Source organism: Chlamydotis macqueenii, chromosome 3, assembly GCF_036417535.1.
Source record: "Chlamydotis macqueenii isolate bChlMac1 chromosome 3, bChlMac1.mat, whole genome shotgun sequence".
In the NCBI taxonomy this organism is placed as follows: Eukaryota; Metazoa; Chordata; class Aves; order Otidiformes; family Otididae; genus Chlamydotis; species Chlamydotis macqueenii.
Window position 1 is genome coordinate 1,371,768 of NC_141558.1, and position 12,709 is coordinate 1,384,476.

Here is a 12,709-nt window from a genome sequence, read left to right on the forward strand (position 1 = left end):
CTTCTCAGCGATCACCTCCACGTTTTCAGGAGAGCTTTCACCACCCAAACACATGTTGAAGGTCTTGCCACCTCTGATGTTGGTTCAATTCCTTCAAAAACAAACAGGCAGCAACAGGCATGGTGGCTCGGTCCCTCCCAGATCTCCAGCACCAGCTTTTGCTCACAGCAAATTATTTCCAGCCTTCTGTTCCCACGTTCAAGGTGAGGTGAAATGAAGAACGTCCCAGGCTCCTTCATGGGGAGAGGTGGGGCCGGAAGGTGCGTGGTCGAATCATCATGACCACCTTCTTCAGAGAGTAGTAGTCTGTGTCCTTCCACGAGTACCACACGATACCGTCCGGTCCCAGGACCTTGCGGTTTTTGATGGAGTATCGGCCGCCCTGTGATGCAGAGAAAGAAGGATGGTCAGGCACGGGAAACGCACGGAAGCCTCATCCAGATGGGAGCATCGGAAAACCAATTGCTCTGAAACACTGGAGCAAAAAGCTTAATGATGATGCGGTGAGAGAGCCTGTAAAGCCCGACATTTTTCAGATGATCCCAGTGGAGCTGGCATCCATCCCTCTCAGGCTGTGTGAGTCACCCACACCACGAGTTTCCACCATGCGGTCCCACACCCCAGCGTGCAGAGGTATCTCAACACTCGTGCCTTGCCCACGGCACTGAAACGTCTGGACTGCCCTGGCCCCCAGCACTCATTTTGTTCCCTCTCTGCAAGGAAGAGGCCGGTCAAGCCAGGAAGGACTGCTATGAAGTGAGGAACAACAGCCTCCTCCCAGCCCTGGACCTCATGTGCGTCCGTCTGCATCCTCATTCCTTCATTTTTCCTTGTAGGACATTCCACTGAGGCTGGAGGAAAAGCACTGGTTGGAGAAAAGGCACCTTGCGTCCTCATCATAGAATCATAGAATCATGGAAGGGTTTGGGTGGGAAGGGAGTGTTCAAGGCCACCCAGCCCAACCCCCCTGCAAGGAGCAGGGACATCTCCAACCACATCAGGTTGCTCAGAGCCCCGGCCAACCTGGCCTGGAATGTTTCCAGGGATGGGGCATCCACCGCCTCTCTGGGCGACCTGGGACAGTGCTCCACCACCCTCAGCGTAAAACATTCCTTCCTTATACCCAGTCTGAATCTCCCTCTCTCTATTTTGAAACCGTTACCCCTCGTCCTGTCCCAGCAGGCCCTGCTGAAGAGTCTCTCCCCACCTTCCCTGCAGCCCCCTTTGGGCACTGGGAGCCGCTCTCAGCTCTCCCCGGAGCCTCCTCTTCTCCAGGCTGAGCAGCCCCAGCTCTCTCAGCCTGGCCTCACAGCAGAGCTGCTCCAGCCCTCTCAGCATCTGCGTGGCCTCCTCTGGACCCTCCACCTCACCTTGTAGTACACCCCGTTGAGGTTGGAGAAAAAACACTGGTGGTACCACCAGCCTCCATGGGAAATCTCGGCGCAGATGTTCCCCGAGTCGGGTGTGCTGAAGCTCCTCTTGTTGTGGTACCAGGCGAAGGAATCCTCCACGGTCCCGCTGAACCCGTCAACATGCAGGCGGTAGTCATTTGCCTCGTCTTCAATGCTGCAAGCAAGGAAGCCGGGATTATTTAATGGGGAGTGTTGGAGTCTCCTTTCCCACCCGGACACTGCATTCCTGGTGTGGACACCTCTCAATCACTGGGCTGCTCTGGTCAGGCTGCCTGCTATGATTCATCACCTCTAGAAGCCAAAGATGTTGCGTTTCTCCCTTTTGTGGGATGCGCGTGACTTTGTCGTGACTCAAGGCTCTTGTTGTAGGGCTGAACCGTGACTCTGAAACCACAACAAAGGACCGCGGCAGCTTCGGCAGGACAGCCCCTCTAATTACGCAGCGCTGCCTCCTCGCCGCGTAACAAGCATCCCCTCTTTCATCTAGGCTGAGCCAATTAGTAATCGGCCCCTGGGATATCAAAGGCTGAAGGTCACTGCTATTGCGCACGACGTCTGATGAGAAAAGTTGGAGTGACCATTCAGAGCACACATTTGCTGGTGGATGATGCTCCATGGCACATTCAGGCAATGGGATTTTTTTTTTTTTCCAGTGGTTTCAGCAGATTTAGGGTGTACTCGAAGCCCTCAAGCTTTGAGTGTCCATCAGATACAGTGCTCCCTTGGACATCCTCCCGTGGTGGATTACTCCACAGTCACCCACAAGCATTTCCAGTAGAGACCGGGAAGGAGTGCATCTGGGACAATCTAGACAGACTTGGTCACTTCTGATTAAGAAAGGGTGCGGCTGATGTCGTATGGATAAATAAAACACCAGAGGAGGGAAGACACTGAAGGACATTACGTCAGGCCCAGCGAGTAAGTCATTGGTAGAGAGGGTGAAAATCAAAACATGACTCTAAACCATGGAGATGCTGGAGCCCAGCAAGACCATAGGATTCAAAACCATTTTTGACATAGAGCTCAGTACTTTGGGCAGAAAAAATACCCCTAAGCAGCTGGGGACTGCCCATTGGGTCCTACAGCTCCCTTCTCCTGGTGCTGTGGATGTTGGCCATGGCCAAAAGACACTACACGTTCGCTAGCTCCCACCCAGGCTTCAACCCAGAGCAAAAATTGGTGGTCAAACCTGGATGGAGAAGAAAGGATAGACAGCCTGGGCCCAGCCTGAAAAGCTCTCTAGACAGAGTCGCTCTGGCCTCAACAGGGTTCCCATGCCTGAAGGTCTCCTGACATTGAACCTGTTGCGTCTACGAGAACCAGGGAACGCCATCCCACTTTCTACCTGAAGACCTGGTAGAAGGCGTGCTTGTGCTTGTTGTTCCAGTCCTCCAGGTCGATGCGCAAAGAGTAGTCCCCTTGGCTCGTCATCTTGTGGATGTTCTCGTTGCCCAGCCAGAACTCGCCATTCAGGTCCCCAAAGCCTTCCCTGTACTCGTTCCAGGTCCGGTTGAAGTCAACTGAGCCATCCTGACGCCTCTGGATGACTGTCCAGCCCCCACCTGCCAGGAGAGATAACATAAAATGGGAGTCTCCAGGGAGCATCCAAGGGTCCCAGTCGGTTCCCTGACTGGTGTCACCTCTGAGGATCCATCTGCAGCTCAACAAGGTGTCTCCTTGGCAAGTCTCTTTCTACCAGTTGGCAAAACACAATGTTGGTTGCTGCATGGGGATAAAACGTGATGCCTGTCACACCTCACGATGGCGAGTTCATGACAGTGTCTCCCTGCTGGCTGTCAGAGGGTCATTCCAGATCTTAAGGTGGTTTTAAATGAGAGAGAGATGGTAAGTTTTGGGAGGAAAATGTTTGGGGACCGGAACAAACCAGAGATCCTGGAGTCTGGAGGTTGTTATGTACTGTTCCTGCAGCACCGCAGAGGCACATGAGCTCTCCCGGCATTGTCTCACTGTCTCCATCTGCTCTCCCATCTGTCCAAATCCTCTCTCATTTTATTCCGACACCGTAAGCTTGGGGTGGGGTGGTGGGGTGGGCCTGGGGCCATCTTTTTATTTGCTGTCTGTACAGCCTGTCACTCTACGGTGTCCAAGACCGGGTTGATGGTCATGCAAATAATAGTAATGACATAACAGAGACCACGTTGTCCGAACAGCCTGTTTCTTAACGAGCACGTGCATCCCAAAGCTGCAATCACCTGTAGATGCTGCAGTTCGGTAGATGCCTACATGTAGGGAACTGAACCCTTACCTCCAGCACGGGATGTGTTGATGTGACACATCTACCTGGGCTGGAGCAGATCCACGGGGCAGGGGACTGACAATCCACTGCCCCATTTCCCTGACGATCGTCATTATTCTTCCAAAACTCAGGCGTCGCAAACTGGTTTTGTTAGTAAGCTTCTGCCTTGGGATGACAGTGGTGTGCTCCGTACAGATATTTAGACAGTGGGAGGTCATCTCCTCCCTCATTTAGACTCCGAAACAGCTGTGGGACAGGATCTACCTCCCCCCTCCTCACTTCAGCACAGCTACAATTAGTGGTTGCCCTCTTCCACCTGGTGATGCTCCCGGTACCCTACGGTGACCAACTGCTACTCCAGGAGGGCTTCTCCTTCCTTCAGTCCTGCCTCGTATCCACTAGTGTTTGCAAATATCTCGGATGCATGAGGACACCTCAAGGAGCACTAAAAGCCTCGATTTAGGCAATTAAACCCCAGCCATAATGTCTGGTTTGAACTATTCATCCAAATCCCTTCTATAGGCAGCAGAGAGGATGAGTCCTCCGTCCCTGGAGAAGAGATGCTGCTCTCCCCGACTATAAACGAACTTAGAAAGGGCTCAGATGAGACACAGCTCTCAGTTTGGACAAATCCCACCCAAAGCTCAGCTGGAAGATGCTGCAGGTGCCTCTTGCAGTACCTTCGGTCTCCATCTCACACAGCACTTCGATGGGCATCCCCCCGACCGAGGGCATGATGCTGTAGATCCCAGAGCGCCGCAGCCCGTTGTAGTAAACGGAAGCGCAGTCGACGGGGCAGTTCCTGCCGTGCTTCGCCTCTGAGGGGGAAAGCAGAAAAACACGGCGTTCAGCGCACAGCGTGGAGAAAGGGGCACGCAACCAAAACCAGCACACTTTTCAATGAGATTATATCAAAACAATAAAAAAAAAAAACACCAAAAAGCTCCTATTAATTGAGAAAGAACGATAGTGGAAGGTTTTTCTTCTGCCACACTGCTGCTATGGGTTTTGTCTTACAAGAAAAGGGCACCAAAATAATTCTGGAGAACCTAAAGATGTTTTTAACCGGGATGTGTCAGGTGGGACTTATTTCACCTGGTGCAGAGATAGGCTTCTGCAGAGGGCACTTCATCCCAGTTTTGCATGGGAGAGGAGAGAAGAGCCACTCTCCCTGCTTCCCTCTGTCTCCAACTCAATTTTCCATTTTTTTTTCCATCACCAGCTCTGCCTTTCAGTCCTGTGTAGGTCCCGCCTTGTATCTGCCAGGGTTATGTGGATGTCTTGGATGCTCCGGAGTATTTTGGGTGGCACCAGGTGTCAGCTGAACTGAGACACTCATCATGGCAGTGGAAAGCCCACGTTGAATTGCTCTCCATCCACGCATCGTTTGCCTCATTATCTTAAATATCCAGCTCACGTGGGGACACACGTGTGTAGACACCCAACGTGAAGCATCTTCATCTGTGAGCTGAGCCCTCCTGGTGGGATGAATCCCATCCTTAGAAAGAAAGGCACAAAGGCAGCTCAGACAGGCAGCTCCTCTTCCTTTCACACACGCAGCTAGACCAGCCTGAAGCACAACGTGGCCTAAATACCAGACTGGGATGACTGGGAGAAGCAGGAGCCTGGGAGAGGGTGGAAAGCAGGCATGGGACATCGCCCTTCCATGAGGCACACAGAAAGGACCGGCAGACAATGAACAGGAAACTAAATCCAGGGAGGAACGATGGATGAAGAGTTGCAATATCCCAGCCCACCAACTGGAGAGCGCGGTGGCTGGGAGGTCCCTTGGCTGCAGGCTGGTGACAGATTGGGGACATCCCAGTTGTGAGCAGCAAGCAGAGGTTGGTGAGAGGCAATCTAGACCCAGCGACCGTCTAGGACAGCAGGCAGAGCATGATCCCACCTGAAGTTAATCACCCAAAATCAACCGGCTGCACTCTCCAGGCCAGAGAAGTCACCATCCCAGTCCCATCAAGTTATTGAGATGAATCCCAGCTCTGGCTCACGGGTGCGGTCATGGGTGTAGACATCAAATCTGGCATCCTGGCTTTGCAGAGGGCATTCCTTGCTGAGGACTCAGGGGCACCTGGAAGCAGGTACCGGTGGAGCTGTTTATGCTCCCCCCACCACGACGTGGACGGCCAAAAGAGCTTTAAATGAGCGCGGTGGAAAAGACTTAGACTACTTGGTTCAGAGGAGAAGTAACACGGCTTCTCCCCCCAGACACCACCAGCTCAGGTCAGATCAAGGTTGGCAGGAGAAAGCCGTTAGCAGTGCTGCCTGAGCCATCCACCCAGCCCGCTCCTTGCCGGAGAAGACAGACGTCATCTCTATGACTCCTTCCATCATAGTTCATGGAAGACTGGAAGACTCTCCAGGAGAAGTGTCTCTTCCTCCTTCTCCAATGGTCCTTCTGGATTTCTGCTGTGGGAGATGGGATTTGGGGCACGCCACCACCCTCTTGCCACGGACTCAGAGACTCGAACGGGTTACAAAAGCAACTCAGTTTCCCTTCCAGCACCTCGAGGTTGAGCTTTGCAGATCCTGGCTATGGAAGTCCCTCGTCAAAATGTTTCACAGCAGTAGGCTCCTTGGCAGAAAACAGGTTTAGTCAATCTGAACCTTAAATTCTTTGATTGAAAGTTCCCACGTTTGCTAAAAACCAAATAAAATATTCCAGGGACTAACAAGGAAAACAACCAAAAACCTGGCAAAAGTTCAAATGCGTTCATTTAAAAAAAAAGAGCGTGTGAAGAATAACAGGAAATAGTCGGCTTTCGGAGTTGAAGAGTTTCACCAAAGCCCTAATTTCATGCTGTGAATTTTTGAAAGAAAGAAGATCTGGGTTTTTTATGATAGAAAACCCGTCCCAGGAGCTGGGATGAAGGCTCGTGCAGCTGACTGCAGGTAGGGTGATGGTGGGATGGATGCCAACCTGGCCATCAGAGCGCAAGGTGGTCCCTGCGAGCACCTCACACCATCCTGGCCAATGCAAAGGGGATTTAAAGTCTTTTTCCCTCAGCCTGTCCCTCCAGCACCCCTCAAGAGAGGCCGTAAGGGCAAAGCATCCCCTCCCAGATGGCCCCAGCACCTCCCCATCACCTGGATGGTGCATCTCCTCCTGCAGCCTCATCTCGGCGGGGCCGAGGCAGGTGGGGTTCCTCCAGGCCCAGTCGGTCAGGACGGAGATGTTGTTTATCTGCGCCTGCATGTCGTAGAGCAGGGTGGCCTGGATGTGCTGCAGGGTGCTGGCCTCGCTGTACCGATGCTCCAGGTCCTGCACCCGTTGGGTCAGGCTGCGGTTCCGGCCGGCCACCTCCTCGTTCTGCGGGCAAGGGGAGAAAGGTGGGATGGAGGAGATGCCTGAGGACCAACACGGAGCTGGGGGCACAGCCAAAATCTCCCCAGGGAGAGAGCAGGCAGCGGAGAAAGAGAGAAGACTTGCGGCATGCACCGATGGAGGCCAAAGACCCCAAGGATGGTTCCTGCACCCTCGCCCTCACCCTACAGCCCCGTACCAGCCCCCAGCCCACCGTGGGAGCTACAGGCAGACTGATATTGCCAAGCTCTGCCGCAGGCAAGACTTCAGCTGCAAGGCCAAGGGCAAGCACACCGGGCTTCTCTCCAAACGCCATCCAGGCTGCAACTCGTTGCAACATGGATGTTGGCTTCTAAGTGGTCAGCAATGCCACCACGGTTGGGTTTTCCTTCCAAAATATTGTCCGGTCTCCCCTGGAACCATGTGACGTTTTTTATAAGGAGCTTATCGACACGTTGTGTGATGAGCCACCTCCTGCTTCTCGGGCAACGGCTGGTGTCCTGCGAATGGCGATGACCGCGTCCATGCTATGCAAGGAGCTGGTGTGACACAGGACCCCAGCCCCTTTTATGACCCAGCTGCTAGTTTTTAGGACGACCAGTCTCTGGTCCCATGTGAAATATGAGTGCAACCTGGCTGGCGATGCCCACAGGAGATGGGCACCCTGAGCCCCACCGGCACGCACCGAATGTGCCCCAGACACGCAGTCACCCTCGCCTCTCTCATTCACAGAACCACAGAGGGGTTTGGGTGGGAAAGGAGCGTTCAAGGCCACCCAGCCCAACCCCCCTGCCAGGAGCAGGGACATCTCCAACCACATCAGGTTGCTCAGAGCCCCGGCCAACCTGGCCTGGAATGTTTCCAGGGATGGGGCATCCACCGCCTCTCTGGGCGACCTGGGACAGTGCTCCACCACCCTCAGCGTAAAAAATTATTCCTGATGTCCAGTCTGACAGCTCAGTGCTCCCTGTCCATTAGGTGGCAGAGCAGCCCTTAAACAGCACCTCCAAAATCCCCGGGAACCCCACCTCTGTCCCGGAGGCAATGCCACAGCCCTCCACCGTGCTCCCCAGTCCCTCCTGAGGCTCCAGCAATCCCAGGTCCCCCAAATGCACTGGAAGGACGCTGGTTCTCCACCAGCACTGCCCTTCCCTGTTCCCCAGTGGGGACGTCTCTTCCTCCATCACCCTCTCAACATCACTGCCTTGAGCTGACGAGCCACCCCAAGACCCTGAAAATAAACGGGTTGATTTTCTCGCCTCCCTGTCCAGAGCATCAGGGGTAAATCCGGATTTTTAGGAGTCTGTGCACGTTTGTGGCTTATTAAACATCCCCTGGGACACAGGGATCTGGCCCTTGACTCATCGCTCCCTGCAAAACCGCCGCGGTGCTGCTGAGGGTGGGGGATTTCCTTCAGCTGGAAGGGGTTTGCATGCCCAGAGCACATTTTCCTCCCTCCCAGCTGCTCCCGGGACACCTCGGTCCCCGTTCCTGCCAGGACGCATCTCGGCTTGCTTTTCCCAGGAGATGGCATCACCGCTGCTGGGTTATCACACCAGTGACTAACGGCAGCTCTGTAATATCCTTCCCAGTGCTCCAGCATCGCCTGCACGGCCCTGCTAAATGCCCACCAACCCTGCCCGTATCCCAAAATCCGGAGCGGCTAGATAGGCAGGGGCAGCCAAGGGAGAATTAAGGCATGTGAGGACACAGCGCTTTCCTTCCCAGGGCTGCAGCGTCTCCGGCTCCGCCATCAATCAGCAGTCCTCCCGACCGGCTCTGTGAGCCGTGACTGATGCAGGCTCCTTCCATCTCCCGTCTCCCACGCAGCAGCTCTCCGAGTAAACCCCGTGATGCCTTCTCCCAGACAATCCCCTCCTCCACAGTTGATACCTTTATTTTTTTTTTTTATTTTTCCCTGATAATGCTTAAAACTGGCACAGCCGGACCAGCGCGACGGTGACCTGATGCTCTCCCCTTTCCCTGCATCCCTCTGCTCCGGTGGGACCGGGGCTGTATTTTCGCACAGCGGGGTCCCACACCCTGTCCGTGTCCCCAGGCGGGCAAATCCAACGGGACTGCAAATCCACAGGGAGGGCTGGGTGAGGGGGTTCCTTTCCCTCCCAAGGAGCACTGGAAGGAGGGAAGTACGAGAGAGATGGGGTCAACATCTCTGACCTGACTTGGGCGTCCCCGTCAGCCCCAGAGGAGCCTTGACCTGGAAGAGCCTGGGATGCTGAACTCAGAGAGACGTCTCTGCTTGGTCAGACGGGCCCACGCCAGGCTCCTGCAGAAATAAATGACGGCGGACCTCCGGGGAGACCAACCAGCAGCAGCCGGAGGCTGGTTTATGAAGGTGGATTAAGGGAGCAACGGCTCCTCGGCGGGAGGAACGGAGGTGGAGGAGACCGACCCGGGCTGAGACCGCTCCTGGGTGATGCGAGGGGGATGCGGGAGGAAAGCAGCTTCCCTGGCTGGGCACAGGGGTTGGGAAGCGGCCAGACCAACGCAGTGGGAAAATTCCTTATGGGAGAGTCCCGAAGCCGGCGAGGAACGGAGTCAAGCAGCCTCCTCTGTTCCGTCATAATTCCCCGTGCAGCGTTCAGCTTTGCTTCTTGCTCTTCCTTCCTCTGGTTCTTCCAGGACACGCTCATTGCCATCAGCTAAACTCTCCGGATTTTGTTTTCTCCCTTCCTCTTCCGGGCCTCCCATCCCGTTATTTTTCAGACACATGGAAAACAACCAAGGTTGGAAAAAAAGGCTGGAGGTCCCACCCTCCTGCAGAAAGCAGGGCCCATTTCCAAGCTGGATCTGGTTGCTCAGGGCCTTTTTCCAGTCAAAGCCTGAAATTCTCCACAAATGATCTCAAAAGATCTCAGAGCATGTCCCCTTCCTGAGCGCTGCACAGGTGTCGGCACTGTCCCCCAGGCACAAACTTTGAGACATTCAGGTAGGACCTGGGACCTGGCCGCTCCGGGGCACTTGGGTGTCCCCTGTGTCCCTCTCCTCTCCTTGTAGGGTGAGGAGCCCAGCAGCACCCCAAAGCAGACACATCTCCTTCAGAACGGCCCCTCTGGATTTCCCTTGAGGAGAAATGAGCCCTCCCAACTCATCCCATCCTCCAGCAGATGTCCAAGAGGTCCTAGCAGCACTTAGCATCATAGTGATTCCATGAAATGTCACCAGGGGATGAATGGGGGGAGTCGGGAGACTGAAGACCTATTGCACCAGCGTGTCCCAGTGCAAGGAGAAAATGGGAAAGAAAGTGGGTGGGAAGGTAGGATGGGGGACAGGGGCCAACACGGGAGGAGGAACCTTGGGTGGGGGCAGCGAGTGGGTCTGCCTGAGCACAAGAATCCATCCCAATTCACACAGAACTATTAAATCCCAGAATGGTTTGGGTGGGAAGGGAGCGTTCAAGGCCACCCAGCCCAACCCCCCTGCCAGGAGCAGGGACATCTCCAACCGGATCAGGTTGCTCAGAGCCCCGGCCAACCTGGCCTGGGAATCGGCAAAAACACACCCTGCTCCCTCCCCGTTCCTGGGTACAACCCTGGGCAAGCTGCTGCTCGCCACCACCGCGGGCCAAGCCAGGTGTTTGCTGGGTAAAACCATGGTGCGGTGCCCAACATCTGAGAAGTTCAGAGGTGCCAAACAAAGTTAGGAAAAAAAAAAATAATTATGAATGTGAAACACCGAGATGCAGGGCCAGTGAATGGAGCTGGGGGTGGGATGAAAGCCAGAAAGGAGACTGTGGGAAGGGTGGGCAGGAGGTCAGGGCTCCTCATGCCCCGCCACGGCTGATGGAGATGTGATCCTTCACGGGCCAGCCAAAACTCTAGTGTGGGATGGGAGGGATCAGCCAACCCATCCTCTCCTAGGCAGGCTCAAAGGCAGAGGAGACGGCAGAGAGAAAACGCCAAAGTGTTGGCGGCTGATGTTCAGCCCTGGAAGGCTCCTGAGCCATCACAGGAGGATCAGTTGGGGTTTAATGAGTACCCCAGCCTGCGGTCAGAACACCACCACACGCTTCACCACATGTCCTCCCCCTGCAACTGCTGGGATCTAAAAACCTTGGGAAGGGAGTCTGCAAGGGCAGCCCTTTACCTGGAGCTCGAGGACTTTGATGCGGTGCCGGTGGTTCCTCAGCTCTTCCTGTAGCTCCGAAATCAGCTCCCGCAGCTCCAGGACCTGCTGCTTGCGCTCCTCGTTCTCGTGGAGCCAGTAGGACACTTCATCGGTGCAACGAAACATGTCCGGGCATCGCTGCTCGTCCCCCTGCGGCAGCGTGGCCACGATCTTACAGCGGCCGTTGGGCAGCACCTGGTTGCTGTACTCCCCGCACTGGATCAGGCCCGTGCCCTCCTGGGAACCCTCGGGGTCTTCGTACGGCACGGGCAGGGATTTCTGCAGCGAGGGGCTGCTCAGCGTAACCGCGAGGATGAGGGATAGCAAACCCGCCCCGGCTGGTTTGCCCTCCATCAGGCAGCTGAGGGTGGTCCCCGGGGATGACCCCACGTGCCTCATCGTCAAACACCGTTGGGGAGGAAGGTGGAGACCCCCAGGGCATAACACCGGGTCTTCTCTGGAGAGCTGGCAGGTGAGGTGGCAGCTATACGGGAGCAGAGCATCTGTAGGGATCCCAGAGCTCCCACCAAGGGGGTCACCGCAGGCAAGGAACCTGCCTGTCCCGGTGGAACATCCTCCCCGCTGTCACTCCGTGGTCACCAAGTTCTGGTGGGAGCTCCTCCTCTCTCCTGGCCGGGCTCCACCGGCTGCACCGTCCGCGTTGCCCCTCCTGCAGAGCTGGTTGGCTGGTTGGCTCAGAGGGTGCTGAGGTCTGGTTGGGGGTGGTCAGCCCCTCAGGCAGGGCTTTCTGCCCATGCAGGACCACGCATGGGAAGGATGTGGCTCCTCCAGGTAGGGCGTCCCACTACGCCGTTGCTCCCTGAAGTGGGAACCAGAGCAAGGAGATGGATGATGGAGAGGAAGGATGAGCAACAGACCGTCCCCACTGTGCTGCCCACCCGCAGCAAACTGACAGCTCCCCCCACCTTTCCCAGCCCCCTCCAGCCATCTCCTCGGCCCAGAGACACAGGGCACAGATTTTGAGCTCTCGCCATGCCCCTGCAGACGCCTTTTTCTTGGCCAATGTAACTATAAATGGAGTTATCAAGTGAAGGGTGGGCATCCCAGACCACCAACCCACCTTTGGGTGGGGTTAGGCCACCCTGGGGCCATCTGGGTGGACCCTGGCCATGGGCTGATTGCCCCATGTGGGCTCAGGTCCAAGGGGGGATGAAGGGGTGGTGGCCAGGTCACCATCCAAGCTAGACAAACCCATAACTTGGTCCCTTTTATCCAGAGAAGTCGGGCTCCCCTTGCACCCAGAGCTGCCCTTCCATCCCTGCCTGACACCAGGGCTACCAGCCCTGGCATCATGTCCTGGGTCTGCTCCCAGGGTTTCTCCCGCCCAAAACCCATCCCACTCCAGTGAGGACAGGGAACTGGGAGGGATGCTACATCTCCCCAGTAGCACCCCAGCTCCCAGCAAGCAGTGTCCCAGCTTCCAACGTACCTTCAGGAGTCCTGGCCAGGCTCTCCAGCAGCAAGAGCAGAGAGCAGCTACCATCGACCGGCCGTGAGGAGCGCGGTGCGATTTAGGGGACACCAAATGCTTATTCCCCCTGATCCTATCACCGCGCTATAAATAGGGCC

At 55.7% G+C, this 12,709-nt stretch overlaps 1 protein-coding gene across 1 annotated transcript; it reads right to left on the minus strand.

Annotated features, from left to right (window-relative positions):
* Positions 1 to 235: 235 nt before the first annotated feature.
* Positions 236 to 11,473, minus strand: LOC104483213 (fibrinogen-like protein 1). Its single transcript, XM_086745880.1, has 6 exons — positions 11,099 to 11,473; positions 6,775 to 6,997; positions 4,350 to 4,487; positions 2,758 to 2,974; positions 1,371 to 1,566; positions 236 to 382 (listed from the first exon to the last, which is right to left on the minus strand). The coding sequence occupies exons 1-6, from the start codon at positions 11,471 to 11,473 to the stop codon at positions 236 to 238; spliced, it is 1,296 nt and encodes a 431-aa protein (XP_086602006.1).
* Between the last annotated feature and the right edge of the window lie 1,236 nt (positions 11,474 to 12,709).

Coding starts and splice junctions, on each gene's coding strand:
- LOC104483213 (XM_086745880.1), bottom strand. CDS start 11,473: ATGGAGGGCAAACCAGCCGGGGCGGGTTTGCTATCCCTCATCCTCGCG. Junction 6,998..11,098: donor TCAAAGTCCTCGAGCTCCAG/GTAAAGGGCTGC, acceptor CCTTGCCCGCAG/AACGAGGAGGTGGCCGGCCG. Junction 2,975..4,349: donor GTGTGAGATGGAGACCGAAG/GTACTGCAAGAG, acceptor CTCTCCTGGCAG/GTGGGGGCTGGACAGTCATC.